The sequence below is a fragment of the Anoplolepis gracilipes genome, chromosome 16, assembly GCF_047496725.1.
Source record: "Anoplolepis gracilipes chromosome 16, ASM4749672v1, whole genome shotgun sequence".
Lineage (NCBI taxonomy): Eukaryota > Metazoa > Arthropoda > Insecta > Hymenoptera > Formicidae > Anoplolepis > Anoplolepis gracilipes.
The window spans coordinates 2,887,406-2,904,925 of NC_132985.1; the positions used below are offsets into that span (position 1 = coordinate 2,887,406).

Here is a 17,520-nt window from a genome sequence, read left to right on the forward strand (position 1 = left end):
ATAGGCAATATTTTAAGAATGGATTATCTGAATTATTTTATAATATGCATTTATATCAAGTCATATAATATAATTATATTAAAAACAAGAAACATCACAAAAATATTTATACGAAAGAATGCTAATTCACATAATTATTAACAATGACTAATTTGTTGCATATCGATGCAAAATAAAATTTAAAACAAAATGTACGTAATAAAGAATATTATTAAAAAAAATAAAATGTATTACTTTTGTTCTACACTTTATTTATACATCTGCTTAGTAGATTGAAAGATAAATTCTTTCTCTCTCTCTCTTTTTTATCATATAGATGCGTGTTTTAAGAAATCTATAAATATAAAAAAGAAATATTAAAATTACGTGTATGATAAAGAAAGAAGACAATTCTTTTACATTTTCAATTATATAAATCGTTTTAAAGCTGTAAAATATACTCAAATTTTATATATCGGTATTAAATAATCAATATTAAAGATTTTTATAGCATATATTTTAGGTTTATAAAAGTAAATATATATTGATAGAGATAATACATATATTGATTAGAGATTTACTATGTTATTTTAGTATTCAATCTCCATAAGTTCTATTCTATTTAGAGTTAGATCTCATGATCTGTAATAATTATCAAATGCAAGAAAAAAACTTGAAAGAAAAATATTTAATAAATTTTTTATTTATGCTGAAATACAAAATGCATACAGAAAATATTACATATTATAAAACACAAGTGGTTCGCATTATCGTCAATGTGTTAGCTAGTTTAATAATTTTAATAACATTACAATTATATGTATTCGTCTATATGACGATAAAATCATAAAACATTTTAAATCTCTTAAGTCTTTTAATTTATAAAATACACTGTAATACAATTATCTAATCATCAATTTTATATTTCAATAAATAGAGTAAATAATTGAGTAATAAATAATAAAAAATCATTTATGATATATATTATTATAAAATCATTTAAGAGGGTGTATAATTTGCTTTGGTAGAGTAAGTTGTTCATATGAATTTATGTATTTTTCGTATAATTTTCCTTCTGACACTGGAAAAAATCGTTTTGCATAGACTGAATATTGTATTCCACACAATCTTGATTCTAAATCTGTTACGTTTTCACTTGATAGCATATTAATAACACCTGGAGGTATGTCAGATATTGTAAACATGTTCAAATATGGTGAGATATTATAGAAATTTTTATCAAATATTATAATGACAGAATTTCCAGCAAGTAAAGCTTGTGTCAATCGAAAAAACAAAGTATTTGCATTTTCTTCTCTAAGAATAATAATGCCTTTTGGTTTACGACTAATTATTAGTTCTAATTTTTCATCTTGAATGCAATATCCGTTTGAATTTTCATAAAAATATACAAATTTTATACATCTTGATACTAAGCTTGATAATATCAATTGACTAAAAAACAAAGAATAAAATTATAATAAAATATTGTCAAGATTGAACTAATGGAAGTATATGTACATATGCATGCACCTATGTATATACATGTAAAATAAAAGATATTCATTAAATAAAATTTTTTTATTAACTCGACATACCGATGGTACTCTAATGTTTTTGCAAACTTAGATAATATTTCTACTCTAGAAGTAATGGATTTAGCACACCAAATTTTGAATCCTTCTTTTGCTGACTCAACGCATCTCCTTATATCGGCGCTACAATAAAAATAAATTACAAATTTTAATATATGAATTAAAAAATTATATTGTACTTGAAAATAAGATAAAACATGAGCGTATTCATACTTTGTTGCATTTGCAAATATGGTGTTATCATGCTTCCAATACATGCCTTCCACAGGTTTTTGCCACATGCCATCATAAAATAGATTATAAAACTCAGAACTTTGTTCGAACTCTTCCGAATTTATTTTTATAGCGTTAGAACTTGGAGTTATATCGTTTAGATTCAAATTTGTTTTATCAATACTATTCATAATTACATGATCTATAAAGTTGTCAAGTATTCTTGCAAAAGGCACAGACACGATGCCACCAGTGAAATCCATATGTGTATTTATGAATAAGAGATCTGCCTGAATAGTGAAAAGGATCATTTTAATAATGTTCAAAATACATTCTCTTGGTAATTCTATATTACATAATTAAATAATGTACATCTAAACCCGAGGCTAACTTCTTTGCAGCTACAGTATCCTCTGACCATATGGATATTGTGCTCATTAATGTACTCTTACGAGGTGTACCATTTATAACTAACTTTTCTGGTACTCGAAATGTACAAATGGAACACTTTAAACGATCTTTAAAATATTTGTTTACAAGAATTAAGAATTTTTGTTTTATCGATTCTTGAATCCAAATTTTACTTAAAAAAGAATAATCTATTATCTTTAAACAGTTAATAACTGCATACAAGTCTGAATCTTCTAAAAGTATCATTTCATTGTACTGACCTGTGTAAATTTAAAAGATATTAAGATAAGATATTCTAAAGTAAAACATTTTTCACATTACAAAAAGATAAAGTGACCAGACGTCCCGGATTTTGCGGGACAGTCCCGGATGTGAGCTCTTTGTCCCAATGTCCCAGATTGGACTGAATTGTCGAGAGAGATTTAACCTTTCCAACTTTTTAACATATTTTTACTATTATTGTTTCTCTCTCTCACTCTCTCTCTCTCTTTCTTTCTCTCTCTTCTGCAGTTTAAATATATTAATAAATGTATAAAAATATAAACACGTATTTTAAGGTTTTTTTTTTGCTTTCTTGGACACGTCCCGCATCGGGGCACTAAATATCTGATCACTTTACAAAAACGCAATATATTTTCCTTACTTGAGTCTTCAGTCATAATTTTAAAATAGTACAAAAGAAAGTTATTAGTATTATTATCCATTACTTCATGAGCTCTAGAATACAAATATATGTATATATGTGTATATATATATAATATTAATTATTAATTAAATATTAATTAAATATTATATGTATAATAAATATAACAATAATAAAATAACTTTATTAAATATATAAAATTAAATTTTTTAGTAAATACTTACATAAATGCGTCTCTGAAAAATGAAATCATAAGGAAGTCTCCACACATCAGATAAATTGTAAGTATTATCGACATAAATACATAATGTTCTTTATATGAAAATTCTGTATTATCTATAAGACAAATTAAAAAAATTAATGTATTTAAAAGAATAAAATAAAACAAAGATGCCAATAAAATTATATCAATGTATAATCAATATTTTACAATTGCAAAGATAATATTATCATATATACCATAGACTTGATTAAACATAAATTGGGAACCAGAAAACCTTAAATATTCGACAACAGCAGTGGTTATATCTACATGTTTATAAATAGATGCCAAAATATGTATGTCTGTTTCTATTATATTTGCTATTTCAAAGAGTCTACATAAATATAAAAAGAACAGTTATTAAAAAATAATGATAAAAATAGAATCATTTTTACTATATATCATATCTTAATATTAAGTTTTTATTTACCTTTCTGACAAATTCTCAATATTTCTCAATTTTATTGATTTATTTATTCTTATTAGGTCATCCACTTGTTCCTAAAAATACACATTTACCAAAATTATAGATTAAATAATTTTATTTTCAATATTAAATTTCTTAATTTACTTTAAAAGTACATTTTTATCTGTATTTTTATATATATATATTATATACATTCACATACTCACACTTCTGTTAAAATATGTAAGATTAGTATAATATTTGTTTATATCTTTTACTATTAGGTGATGCATGACTTTATCAGATTTTATCAGGTTTTTCAACGACGTTTATAAAAAATAATTAAAGATATAAGGATTTATATAATTGCTCAATACTCTTGTTGATTCTTGTACAATATGTACTAGATGTAATATACAGTAACACACCTGTTGAAAAAGATAAAATAATATTTTGAAGCAACAATCTGATTATTGTTTATGTGCAAAGCACTCTTTGTATTTTTCGTGTCAACACTAAATACACAAAAAAAATTAAGGTGAAAAATATTATGTAAATAGATATATTACATATATTCTATTGTTTACAGCCATATGTTTTACATATATAAAATTTTTTAAATAATTTTCCTTAATTTTACTCTATTTTGCGTCGTTAAGCGCTCTATAAAGATTTCCCAAAACAAAATATCTAAAATAACAAATCATAATTACTTACTTAAAATTATTACTGAAAATTTTTATATTTAACCTTGTGGTACGATTTGAATATAAAAGATATCTTCTCCGCAATGGGGTATGTTATGTATGTAAGAGGAGTTGTGTAATTGTTATATTATATAGCAAAACAAAGATAAAGATTGATTATTGGATAAAGAATTTTTCAGAATTTCTGTCACGATATTTTAAAACTTTTATTTTATATCCTAAATAATATCACATGTCATCTTAGACAAAAAAGATATATATCTGCAAAAAATCAATAAAGAAATCAATATAAATAATAAATATAAACATTCAGCCATAGTTGATGGCATGGCATATAAAATAGATAGATGGAGCATTAGCTGTCAACATCGAGATACTGTCGGTGCTGCCACAGTATAAGCAGGGTCGAAATACGATCTTTTGGATAGATATGTTTGGTGGGATAGTGTTCTATGTATTTTGTATATCTATAGGTCATTCATAATGACAATTGATAATTTACGTTCCTTATTTATGTTTGAAGAACGAACTATAATATATATATATATAAAATTTTCTACAAGATTTTTTTATGTATGCCTTATAATTTTAGATAAAATAAAATAATACTTCATTATTATGTATTACACAACATGAAATAGTCTAGTCTCTCTAATCTAAATCTCTCCATTTTTTAAACATCTTATCCCAATATGTATACAAGTATACAGAAAAGTAAAATCTCAAATAGCAAGATCAATGAACGTGCAAATGTCACATTTTAATATAGTATGAATGTTAATATTCACGAATTTTCTACGTAAAATAATAATACAATATGTTGAGTATTGATTTCTCATCACATATAATAAAGAAATATTCGTACTTTCTCACAATATTCAAGAATAGAAAATTGCACGAGGTAACCTCTTGGCATCGTGTTCGAAAAAGAAAATTACATTCAATTCAAACCAGTGGGCCATGGAATGTATTATTTTTTGGAACGGATAACTTCGCCCTCGAAAGCTTACAAAGTTTGTATAACGAATAGTTAGTATTTTATTGATAATTATTCCTTTTATATTTTGTGAGACTGTTACAAAAATAAAAATGCAAAACATGTTTATAAAAATTTCTATGTAGCAGAATCAAAAAATTAAGCCGATTAGAAGTTGTATCGGCATATAAAGGGAAAAAGAATGTTGTTATACAATATGCGGAGGAAAAAGGAATCAATGTTAGACGATGGCCTCTTGAAAATAATCCACAAGATTTTCATATTGGAATAGTTGTCTCCTTTGGCCATTTGATACCATTAAATATTATAAATTCTTTTCCACTGTAAGTTCTATCCATCTTAGCACACAGACAAAAATAGATTGTTCTATAATATATACATTAATATATCTATTTTTTTACAGAGGTATGTTAAATATCCATGCTAGTCTATTACCACGCTGGAGAGGAGCAGCTCCAATAATTTATTCTTTAATTAATGGAGATGCACAGACAGGAATTACAATCATGAAAATAATGCCAGAAAAGTAAGATTTTTCTCTTAAATATTTTTTTTTTTATGCATTCTTTAACTTAAAGAATAAAGTGTCAAAAATATTATAATATGAAATAAATTTACAAGTTTATATAGTTGTTTTTGTAAAAATTTCATGAATATTTTATATTTTTCTTTAGTTCTTTATTCGATAAAAAATGTAGAAAGCTATTTACATTCAAGTTTCATTGATAAAAGAAGAGATTATTACTTGGGACTATGCCACTTGAGTTGTAAATATATGATTTTTCATGTTATTGTAGATTTGATATTGGGGAAATAGTAGTACAGAAAAAATTAGATATTCATCCAGATGAAACTCTACCAGAATTACATGACAAGTTAGCAAAAATGGGTGCAAATATTTTAATTGATGTAATAGGAAAATTGCCAAAAATATTATCATTCTCGAAATCTCAGGAAAAAACAGGCATAACATATGGTAATTTTACTATTTTTTACTTGCCCTTTTACTGCTGTGCTAATTAATAAAATACAATCAATGTTTCAACTAATTAAATTTTTTGCTATTAGTATTTTTCAATGATTACACATTTTAGCACCTAAAATTACATCAAAGATTTCTTTGGTGAAGTGGGATGAGAAGACTGCGAAAAATGTGTATGATCTGCATCGCGGTCTCCTAGGATTGTACCCATTAACCACAAAATTTGGTGATAAGACAATAAAATTATTCGATGTTCAGCAGACGTCGAGACCGATTAGCGGAACAAATGCGGAGAATGATGTACCAGGTAATCAATCAATCGTCATTCCTGTATGATTCAGTACAGCACTAGATCAATTCCAAGAATTGTGAAACGTTAAACCTTCAGTTTATTCCTAGGAAAAAAAAAATTATTTATCTGAAAATATAATTATATACATAATATGTACACACACATACACATATTGTGTTGTATATTATTTTCGAATAAAAGGCATGTAATTGATTGAAACAACTTTCAGGTTTGGTGAGATTTGATCAAAAAAGCAGTGCATTAATTGTGACGTGTAAAGGACCGAGTTGGATCTTAGTAAAAAAAGTAACAATGACAGGTCATTCACCCATGAATGCGATGGACTTTAGAAATGGATTTATGCAGGGCAAAATGAAAGAAAAGATATTTTTTCAGAGTAATGTAATATAATTTATAGTGCCACTTTTGTATCATTGTAAGATTCTTTCGTAGCTCTATGATAATTTTATTCAGAACAGATAATAATATTAAAATTTTATTTATTATAATAGCAAAAGATTTATATAACTTAGAATGTACAAAATGTAATATTGACGCAGTGATTTATCATGAGAATAAAAAATTGTTTGTTTATATATTAATGTTTTCTTAAAATGGAATATTTATAAATTGTTCATTTTAGATTTTATAATTTTGCACTTCATTATGCTTTTCTGTTTCATGCGAAAATACTCTTTTGTATATTCCTTTTATATATTTTGCTAAATTTATTTAATATCTCTTCTCGTAGAATCGCTACAATATAAAACTACAAAGCATTAAGAAAAAGTCGGTAAAAGAAATAATAGGAAATAAGTAGCACAAACTATACTAAGACTCAAATCCTTTTCAAGTGAAGTTTGTAATTATAATCTTTTCATAAAATTAGATTTCCTTTAAATTATAACAAAATTTTTCTCTTCTTTGTTCTCATGTGTACTTAAAAAAAAAAAAAAAAAAAAAAAAAAAAAAAATACGACATTGAATGCTTTATTTGAACGTAGAATAGTAGTTGCAGATAGAAAATTGTTGATATTAAGTCTCAGTTTCAGAGGCCTGAAATAAAAGAAATATTTTTACTATAAAAATTTCTTTTTTTTATTACATTTAATGTGCCAGAGTGAGCGATATATATCCCCATTGACAATATTTTAAGCGGAAGACATAAAATAGAGTCTGCTGCAAAGTAACATAAAAAAGAAAGATAAATATAATTTAGTTTGCATCAGACAAAAAACTTTATTCCCACTTCCCTGTAATATTAATTTTTGCATTGTCAAAAAACGCCTATTTCTATTTGATTCACATGAAGCCAAATCAATTAATTACTCGTATACATTTCAGATTAAAGTACTTTATATTTTGTCACATTTAGTAGTATTTATTGTCTCTATAAACTGTATGCATAAAAAAATAATATATTGTAAGCTAGTAAAAAGAAAAAGAGAAAAATTGTCTAAAAAATATTTTTTACGTCGTACAATTATTTATTAAAGATTTTTACGTATTATATATGTGATGCATTTTATATATATGTATATATCTATAAATATAGACAAAATAAAAAGTACATCAATCTCTAATTTTTAAAAATATTATTTATTAACAGTAAAAATTTATGAACTTACACTAGGATCGCAGTCGGCACAGTGCCAGGAATAGCCTCTCCTCTTCGGAGACTTTTTTACAGGAGGATCTAAGCATGTAAAATGATAGCACTTCTTACATTCGTCACACCTAGAATAAAGGATTAAATGTGTAGCAAAAAGGATCATTATAATTCTAGAGTACAACTCTAAGTATTTTAAGATTTAAACTATCATAGTTGTTAATTTCAAAAGTCCTAATTATTTCAAACTTACATAACGAGATTTTGGTTGGTGCCGGGAGTATCACAGACATTACATTGCGTCATAAGGTCCGTATCTTTCCCTCTCTTCGTTCCCGTCGACAGCCGACCACTGCTATTCATAGACACGTTTACAGGAGGGACATTTACAGTCGGTGGTGGCACAGGTGATGGTGGTGGCAACGTGATTTCAGTACTCGTGGAAGTGGCTATGAACATTTGTGGGCTCGATTCTGAAGCTGCATCTCCTTCCGGTCGTGGAATTGATTTTATCTGCATTCAATTCAATATTTTGTCAATTTGTTGTTTAAATCGATAAAGCTAAAACACACTTAAAAAAAAAAAAAAAAAAAAAAAAAGAAACAAATAAATACTTTTATTGTAATCCTTCTGTGAAATTCTGGTTGACTTTGAACTTCTGGATTTTCTATATCTAAACTTTTCCTTTTATGCTTCCTTTTTCTCTGTTTGACTCCAGTTATTGGATCTGGAGAATATCTCTTATGCTTCTCTCTAATAAAATATTTATATAAATTAGATATAGTTTTAGAATATAAGTAGTAAATATTATATATTTTATTTAGACTATTTCATGCACACCTCCTTCTTTTCTTTCCACTTCTTTGAGAGACAGATTCTGTCCCATCTGCTGAAGCTACCATGTATTCTGGTGAACCTTCTCTTATAGCGATATTATTAATGGATTGTTGATTGTACATTGATTCTGTTGTCTGTGGAAGTTCTATAGTTGATGGTTGCGGTCCCATTGGTTTAATAGTTAGCTGCAAAGATACATTTGTTTATGTATTATATATTAACACTGTTGAGTTAAAATCTTTCTATTTATAAAATAAATACTTTTGGTGTGGCATGTGTGTCAGGAGCAATAACATTTATTACATTGCTAGTAGCATTCTTAAGCGTAATAGGTATGCTTGTTGTGGTTGTCTGCATTTCTTGCGGCGGTGTAGGTGTCGAATTGGCGTCATCCTTACAGTGCCTTAATTTACGTGGCGCTGATGTATCTATGCGTTCCACTTCCGACCCCGATGACTCTTTATCGCACTCTGAGCATTGCCTGCAAAAATTGCAATATTGAAAAATTTAAATTTAATAATTGAAACATTAAGCATATAGTAATTATTTATATTTTCATGCGCACCATCCCATCTGTCTTGTTTTCTTAGGCATTCGTGCTAGAGGTGGGCTCAAACAGGACAAATGATAATGTAAATGACACGTGTCACACTTTGCGAGAAGATGCTGATTAGTCGACCGTCTACAGATGCCACATTGATGCCGTAAGGTCGTAAGCTCGTTTTTGTGATTTTGTTCTTGTGCCGCCTGGCTGCTCAACACTCTGCCCTCACGTACACCTTCCGCACCTTTACCCACAGGTAGTGGAAATCCGACGCCCATTTTTAAAGCGGCTGCAGTAGGTACGCCTAATCCTGTACCTGTAAAACAGAAAATACCCATAATGTATTCATTACGTTATTAGAAATTCAAACAATGCAACTTACCAAGCGTAGGTGTTATCCTTGGCTTTGCTAAATCGGTGATCGATGGTAAAGGTTTCACGTAACCAGCGCTTTTAAGTACTTGATGATACATTTCGATCTTTCCTTTCAATGTCAAGTTTACTTTGATTTGCTCTTCATTATCTTTCATTACTTCATCATATTTTCTGTCTAATCTTTGCTGCTCGTTCAATAATTGCGAATTAATGTCGAGAAGTTCCTGTAGTCTTCTCTTCATAGACGTCACACGCAAATTGCGATCCAAATAATAGCCGATAAATTCTACGCTAAAGGCGGGAGCGATATGCCACTTTTTTCTAACATCCACTAATGCCACCAGCTGAGATTCTTGTGCTTCCAATGCAGCTGTATCTACGCCCATCAGTTCTGCTTTCTTTGCCAATTGGCGACAAGCAGAAGCAGACGTAGTTAATAAGCGTGGCATCTTTTGTGTCGGTACTATAATGTATTATTAGAAATATATATATATATATATATACATATATAGTGTAATACGTTTATATACAAAAAAATTAATCTACCCCATGGTGGTGGACGCGACGCTTTGTGAGCTAAATATTTATGTCTGTGTTTAGCCAATTTTCTTTGAATTCTACGTTGTTCATCCGTGTCTACATGATTGGGCTGTTTCAACACCTGTTGTCGATATTGTGCACGTAATTGCAAAGCTAACCAATTACGTTTACGTCTACGAACGAGAGATTTATCAGAGTGCAATTTGCAATGTGCATAGAATGGATCGGCTTGATCGACTTCTTCACTGTGTGCCTCTGACAGTAAGCCTTCTCTCTGCGCGCTGCAAAAAATAATATTTTGCATAAGCAAATTCTGAAAATATAAACTGAGATGTGCGCTCTCTTGGTGAAAATATTACCATGTCACGTGAAAATACGTATGACACATTCCAGCATCACATTCGATGCATACGCCTGTGCGTGCATAACGTGAATCTTCACATAAAGAACACGTTTTTGCACCCCACTTGGTATATGCCATCTCAAATAGCGTTACGCTTGACAAACGATCAACCTAAAATTCATAATTTACGAAATTATATATTATTGAGACATGCATTACATGATATAAAATTAACTTACTTCGCCGAAAGCAACACCAGGTACATAAAGAGCGCATACTAAATGAACCCATTTTCCGACATCTGTTTCTTTAAAAATTCCGCCTTTGTTAGGACAGAGCTCGCACGATGGATCTTCGATTCCCGCACTACAGGCTTCGCAGAACCATGGTGCTGATTGGCATAGGGAGTCAGTACTCGAAAAACTTTCTACATCGGATACACCATAGCAACCTAAAATTTAATGTTTTTTCATATAAATATAAATATATATAGTGTAAAAATGGTTTTAAACACAATTGTTAAATATATTTTAAATAGAGACCTTCATGAACACTAACTCCACAACCATCACATTCAACAATTTCGTTTATGTCATCACTTCTGTCTCCTAAGCAACCGCAACAAATTAGCATTTTATTTAGTTTTTCATCAAGAGGACCACCCTTTAGAGCTTGCTGGTGAGCTTGTTCGATAACATCTCCTATAGTTAAGCCAGCATTATCCTTTCCTCTCAACAAAGGATCATCTAATGAATCGTCCGATTCCTCAGATGCATCTCCCTCTTCTATGGGAAACATGTTTTGTTAAAATTATTACTTACAAGACTGTGTATACAATGACTTATAATATGCAAATAAATCTCTTTATCTTTACAAAACATTTATACAATGTGTATTTTACTTTCATTCTCTTCTCTTATCATTAATACATAAGACAATTTCCTAACACTGTGCAATATATAAACGTTAATACAACTCACCTTTGCCAACATCATTAGAATCTACCGAATCATCATCCGACTCTTCGCAATGATCCTCAATCCTAAAATCGCTGTCATCTGAGCTCTCACCTAAATCAAAGTCAAGTAAAGATTGCTGTGCTGATTCCACCGGTTTTACTCTCCTCTTTTTGGGATCTCTCTCGACTGTAAAAAAAAAAATTTAATTTTTTATAGACCTAGTATCCAAATATATTTTCAGTATAAAAAAAAATATGTTCATCATTGCTCCATATTTATGTAAAAAAAACAATGTTAATGAAAGCAATAATATTTATTGTTGACAAAGTATTGCATAACAATTTTTATGGAAAAAAATATAATATAAAGCAATATAATAGGTTATGTTTGTACATAATTTGGAACATACATGTGCTAGTCATAATATTTTCAATATCTTTCGCAATTTTAAAATCTGAATATTTTTCTATAGCACGAATTATCAATTACTGTTTTCGTATAAAATTCCTAACACATTGGAACATTATAACAATTTTAAAGGCTTCCCATATATACTCTACACATCAAGAACGTCACTTGCAACACACACACGTATCTATGTACGCGGGCGGTTACGTTACCGGTAACATGTTAGGTTAATTTTATGTGTCAATAAATGAAGTTACAATAATAATAAAATAGTTGATTATTATCACGATATTATCATGTATTCACAAAAGACACAAATTGGTTATTGTTAGGTTGTATTTGCTGATATACATAAATTAATGATAGATTTGATTGTTACAATTATAAAATAATTGACAGACTTCAAAATTACAGTACAATAAACACAATGTAGTACATAAATACAATACATATTAATACAATTATAGGATAAGTAAAATTCATAATGCAATAATACATGCATTAATCAAATAATAATTAATATTGTTCATAATATCTGCACAACCTTCTGCAGTAATTTCTGCAGAAATTTCATGATAATATGATAGTTATAATAATAGCAGGAAATGATAGCACAATATAAATGATAAAAAAGTAAAACAATATATTTTAGAGAAATAATTATATTAAATATAAAATATTCACACATAATTTTCTACAGATAAATTATCACATTTGTAAAAGATATATCTAGTATGATAGTTATGATTATAACATTGAATAACTGTTGAATAAAAATATAAAATACATACATATATACATTAGATAAATAATTATATTATACTGAAAATTTCCATATACATATAATTTTGTTAGAAAATTATATTTACAAATGTGAGATATATTTATCTTATAAATATTTGTTAATTTTTCAATATTATTATACTGTTACTCAATGTTATTATCATAATTATCATACTATTATGAAATTACTGCAGAAGTTGTGAATAAAATATATACAGAATTAATTATTATTTAATTAATGCATGAACATTGTGAATTATTTGCTCTATAAATAATTATATTAATATCTGTTATATTCCTATATTATATTGTAATTTTAAAGGAGGCTTAGAGAGACAGAAAATTATACATATAAATATTGTATTTTGACATATTCAATATTTAATTTAAATACCTAAATTTTGTGTACACGCATAAAATAATTTTTCTATTATTAAATTGTTGTTACTAGAAAAATTAAAATAATTTAGAATCGGCATTTTCGATATTTAAATATGGAAAAAATAAAAAATGCAAAGTGAAAAAAATTAAAAATTACTGATTTTTCTCATAATTGTTTGCTATCTACAATCGACAAATATCGTTCGTATTCGCAAAACTCTGTAGTCTCAAGTCTTTCATGAATGAGTGAATGACGCGAACTCTTCGTATCTTATCACGCGACTAATAGACTGAATCATTTATAAATTATGTCATAAACTTACTCATTGTTTTGTACAAAAATCCGACGTCGTCTTCCTGCGACATTCTTCGCCGCCGCGAATCCTATTCGCGGAATAGGACGAGAAGTAGAGCTTGTCGGTTTCCTTTGGGATGATTATTATACCCGAACACGTCCCGATCGCTGTCTGGAGGACTTTATTAGGTCGAGTAGATGGAAATTCGCAAAAATATTGAATGATTTTGACGAAGAAGCGAATTATTTTACCGTCCGGTGTCGTCCTGTCTACACGGCGTCCGTGCATGTACGATGTGGCGCTGATGTACGATGATGTATTTACGAGGTCCTTCCGCGGGAAGTTCAAGTTCTAATACACAGTAAAACAAGTTAATGTTAGTAATGTATGTCCCGTAGATAAATGTTCGATAAAATAATATGCATCTTATTAATCATTACAGTTTTACTGTCGCGAATTGAAATACAGAGTTTTTTTCAATGTAAAAATCTGAATTTGGATTTGATTAATTTTCAAATGATTAAGGATCGCTATTTTTACTACTAAATTTATATAACTGGTTTTGTCATTTTTATTTCTTGCAAAAATGCTTTCGCATTATCAGTTAATTCATTAGGGATTGTATGTACTTTGTATTTAATAGTGTAAATATTGATTCATTGTTCAATTTTTTATTATAAAATATATATATATATATATTTGAAATAAAGAAATATACACCTAGTACATTCAGAATAACTTTCGATAATAGTATAATACATAATTATCTATCTAAACAATAATTAAAGATCATATTATCTATTAATATCTAAAGATTTCTTTCTTTTATAAATATTCACAAGAGTAACTACTGTCGAGTTACAATAACGGTCAATATGACGCTTTTAAATCGCGCGGGCAAAGTACTCCCCTAGTTAGCCGAAGGGCGGTGAAGGTAACCGAGCGTCACGAAAGTACCATTCAAATTCGGTCGCGAAGAACGCAGGACGTGAAATTTCTCAGTGAAAAAAAAAAAAAAAAAAGTAAGATTAAACGCATGATCGATTCTCTCATACGTTTTACTGAGCTAAAAATAAAAGAAATAACTTGTTTGAGTTTACAGGTGACTCCGGTTTGACTTGAGAAAACCGCAAATGCAGATAAACAGGTTAGTACTTTTTTTCACCGACATGCATTATGCAAATACGTAATCCATTTAAAATCTACATTAAAAACAGCATATTTATTATTCGAGAATAAAGATCACATTTCGCTCGAAATATATTTGCATCCGACTTAATATCCCAAATTAAAATATAAAAATTTATTCGAAAAAGTGATTATAGTAAAAAATATTTTTCTCTTTAATCTCTCTCTCTTTCTCTCTCTCTCTCTCTCTTTATATAAATATATGTATTAAATATATTTCTCATTATCAATACACATATAAATATATAGTAAAAAACATTTTTATTATCATAAAGTTTTTATATCGAGCAACAAAGCAAGACGAATGGAAAGGCAATCATGATTTGACTCGCGCATGTTAATTTACGTCGCGTAGCGCGAGATTACGTTTCCTTGGCTAAATATGCAGGTTTATTTCTTTTCCTATATATAAATACATTCAGTGGTCGATATATTTAATGAAATTCTAAATGTATGTGTATGTGTAAGTAATTCAACGTTCTTTATAATATTTTAAAGAGATTTTTTAGATTGTAAATATATATGTCGGTTCGTGAGAATATAAAAGAGCATTTTCATGATCATCGATACATCGCGAGCGGCGATCGATGCGGACCGAAGTTAACTGTTCTAAATTTTGGCGCCGAAAAACTGTCATTCGAGTTGGAACGGTCGCGACGGGAAGGACGCGCGGCAAGTATCGCGATTAAAATTACGCAAGAGTGTAGGCATATTTCCTTGCTACGCGTTTTATTCGTCGGTGAATTAAATTAAAACGGTAAAATGAGTCTCGGTGAGGACGCGATTTGGCTCGCGAATGTCAATTTACGTCACGTAGCGCGAGATTGCATTCCTCGGTTAAACGGGCAGGTACGCGTATCGTATATCTTTTCCTACGCGCGTACGTTCAAGTGCATAGTTTCGAGTTGTATCCCATGGAGAATTCGAGGTGAAAATATATCTTACATATTTTATACTACGTTAAGAGAAATAAATAATTTTTAAAAAATGTATATATATATATATATATATAATATTGCTACTAATTAATGTCTCTAATTTTTTACAGGCGATGGGACCACCTCGGGACAAATCGAAAGCTGCCATTTTGATTCGCGCGTTTACGAAAGGTGAAACGAGTGTAAAGTTTCTCGACGAGAATTGTGTGAAAGAACGTGCTGGTGACGATCAAATGTCTTCTTCCTCGTAACTGAGAACGGCCCAAATGGAGACATAGTCCTGAAATACCCATTTACATCGACCTACGACTTATACTTCCGAGGTAGGTGAGCATGTATAGCTTTTATAATATTTATACACATGCATAATGCAAAGTTGTGAATTGAGCTGGAAAGATATGTCTTCGTACAAAAGATATGTCTATCTATATGATAAAATTATTGAGAAGCAATAATTTTTATTGTTGCATTTATGAAATAAGTGTAAAATGAATTCTTATGCATTATAATATTCATTAATCATCGGGTGTCTATATATGTGTAATACTGCAGCAAAAAAGATAGAACCCTTTACATTATAAATTTAATCGACCATATTGTATTTGCAATATCATGTATTTTTCACATATAAGATGTACGAATTATTAAATAATCATATAAAACGTATGTATAGAAAATATGAATATTGGAAATTTATATATATATTTCTTTCTCTCTCTCTCTCTCTCTTTCTTTCTCACTTTTTTCCCTCAGGCAGCGTTATTTTTCCCGCTCAATTCCGTTTCGATGAATAATCTCGGAGGTTTTAACTATAATCGATATAAATAATTTAACTTTTTGCACTGAGATGTTTTACCCTTATTATTATGATAAATAATTTATTTAACTAGTATATTTAAATTGATAATTCTCTCTTTTTATCATATTTTTGTATGAAAAATTTTTTACCTCTACTATTATAAAATAATAACTAATATTATTCTTTTTAAAAATATATTATTTTTATTAAAAAAACAGCTTGCATACTTCATAACATAGTTACTTTCTTAAAATGTTATATAACATGTCCTTACAGTTGAACGAAAAGGGAAATTATGAAAATAAATATCTGAAATGTTAAACTAATAATATATGCTAATTAATAAGATTATATATGCTAATTATATATGCTTTTTGAAATATATATTTTATTATTACTGACTTTTATATATAAAAATACTTTATGCACGTTTCTCTGCAGATATTAAAAATAATATATATTTTCAACAATTAAACTAATTAAAAATAATTAAAAATAATATATATTTTCTACATAAAAAAGCTATCTCTAATAGTAGCGTTAACAATTAAATAAAATTATTTCACGTAAACATGCATAGAATAACAAGTTAAATAAACATAATAAAATTTGAATATAAAATACAAATAAGTAAATAAAACTACAATATCAATTATTATATACATATATTATTGTTGTACACATACTATCGGATACATTATCAAATCCTTGTATGTTTGTCACCTAAATTTTCTTTCTTTAAATTATGGAATATTTTCATATAGCCATGTCATATTGTCGTAATAGTTAAATCTGAAATTAATAATAATTACTTTGAAATTTAAAAAATTTCAAAATAACGGTTAAAATAAATTGGTTTTAATTCTTAATAATTTTCAGAAAAACTCTTTATATTCATATATGTTATATAAATATGTATATACATTTTAGTATATTTTTGTTTTTCAAGATCCGTAAATTAATTGAATCTTTGAAGCTTTCGACTGAAATAAAAAAATGTTTATATATTTAGGATTAAATATTAAATATTTTA

General features: G+C 28.2%; 3 protein-coding genes across 8 annotated transcripts in view; 1 reads left to right on the forward strand and 2 right to left on the reverse strand.

Moving 5' to 3' along the window:
- Positions 1–708: 708 nt before the first annotated feature.
- LOC140674675 (uncharacterized) lies at positions 709–4,495 on the reverse strand. The gene is made up of 10 exons (XM_072908398.1): positions 4,227–4,495; positions 3,737–3,937; positions 3,534–3,604; positions 3,301–3,437; positions 3,066–3,177; positions 2,842–2,915; positions 2,160–2,458; positions 1,788–2,077; positions 1,578–1,697; positions 709–1,434 (listed from the first exon to the last, which is right to left on the reverse strand). Exons 2-10 carry the CDS (start codon positions 3,800–3,802, stop codon positions 975–977), a joined length of 1,629 nt encoding a protein of 542 aa, XP_072764499.1. The 5' UTR covers positions 3,803–3,937; positions 4,227–4,495; the 3' UTR covers positions 709–974.
- Positions 4,496–4,918: 423 nt separating this feature from the next.
- On the forward strand, positions 4,919–7,036 carry LOC140674808 (methionyl-tRNA formyltransferase, mitochondrial). 4 transcript variants are annotated; one of them, XM_072908617.1, is made up of 6 exons: positions 4,919–5,245; positions 5,339–5,536; positions 5,617–5,739; positions 6,011–6,189; positions 6,308–6,502; positions 6,717–7,036. In XM_072908617.1, exons 1-6 carry the CDS (start codon positions 5,034–5,036, stop codon positions 6,896–6,898), a joined length of 1,089 nt encoding a protein of 362 aa, XP_072764718.1. In that variant the 5' UTR covers positions 4,919–5,033; the 3' UTR covers positions 6,899–7,036. The 4 variants fall into 4 exon arrangements, with proteins under 4 accessions (XP_072764718.1, XP_072764720.1, XP_072764721.1 ...); XM_072908619.1 differs by having other exon boundaries at positions 5,095–5,229; XM_072908620.1 differs by having other exon boundaries at positions 5,117–5,229; positions 5,342–5,536.
- The window catches only part of LOC140674802 (PHD finger protein 14), a 39,631-nt gene continuing 28,560 nt past the window's right edge, over positions 6,450–17,520 (reverse strand). Inside the window, exons 2-15 of one of the 3 annotated variants that reach the window (XM_072908591.1) lie at positions 13,590–13,913; positions 11,716–11,880; positions 11,278–11,520; positions 10,975–11,186; positions 10,752–10,906; positions 10,399–10,673; positions 9,860–10,315; positions 9,499–9,793; positions 9,195–9,414; positions 8,937–9,118; positions 8,711–8,849; positions 8,350–8,609; positions 8,116–8,224; positions 6,450–6,590 (exon numbers count right to left, since the gene is read on the reverse strand). In XM_072908591.1, coding sequence (XP_072764692.1) covers positions 6,585–6,590; positions 8,116–8,224; positions 8,350–8,609; positions 8,711–8,849; positions 8,937–9,118; positions 9,195–9,414; positions 9,499–9,793; positions 9,860–10,315; positions 10,399–10,673; positions 10,752–10,906; positions 10,975–11,186; positions 11,278–11,520; positions 11,716–11,880; positions 13,590–13,632 — 2,760 coding nt within the window. In that variant the 5' untranslated portion in view covers positions 13,633–13,913 and the 3' untranslated portion in view covers positions 6,450–6,584. Of the gene's footprint in view, positions 6,591–7,411; positions 7,544–8,115; positions 8,225–8,349; positions 8,610–8,710; positions 8,850–8,936; positions 9,119–9,194; positions 9,415–9,498; positions 9,794–9,859; positions 10,316–10,398; positions 10,674–10,751; positions 10,907–10,974; positions 11,187–11,277; positions 11,521–11,715; positions 11,881–12,103; positions 12,294–13,589; positions 13,914–17,520 lie in introns of those variants that run through there. The other 2 variants (XM_072908590.1, XM_072908592.1) reach the window with 2 other exon arrangements.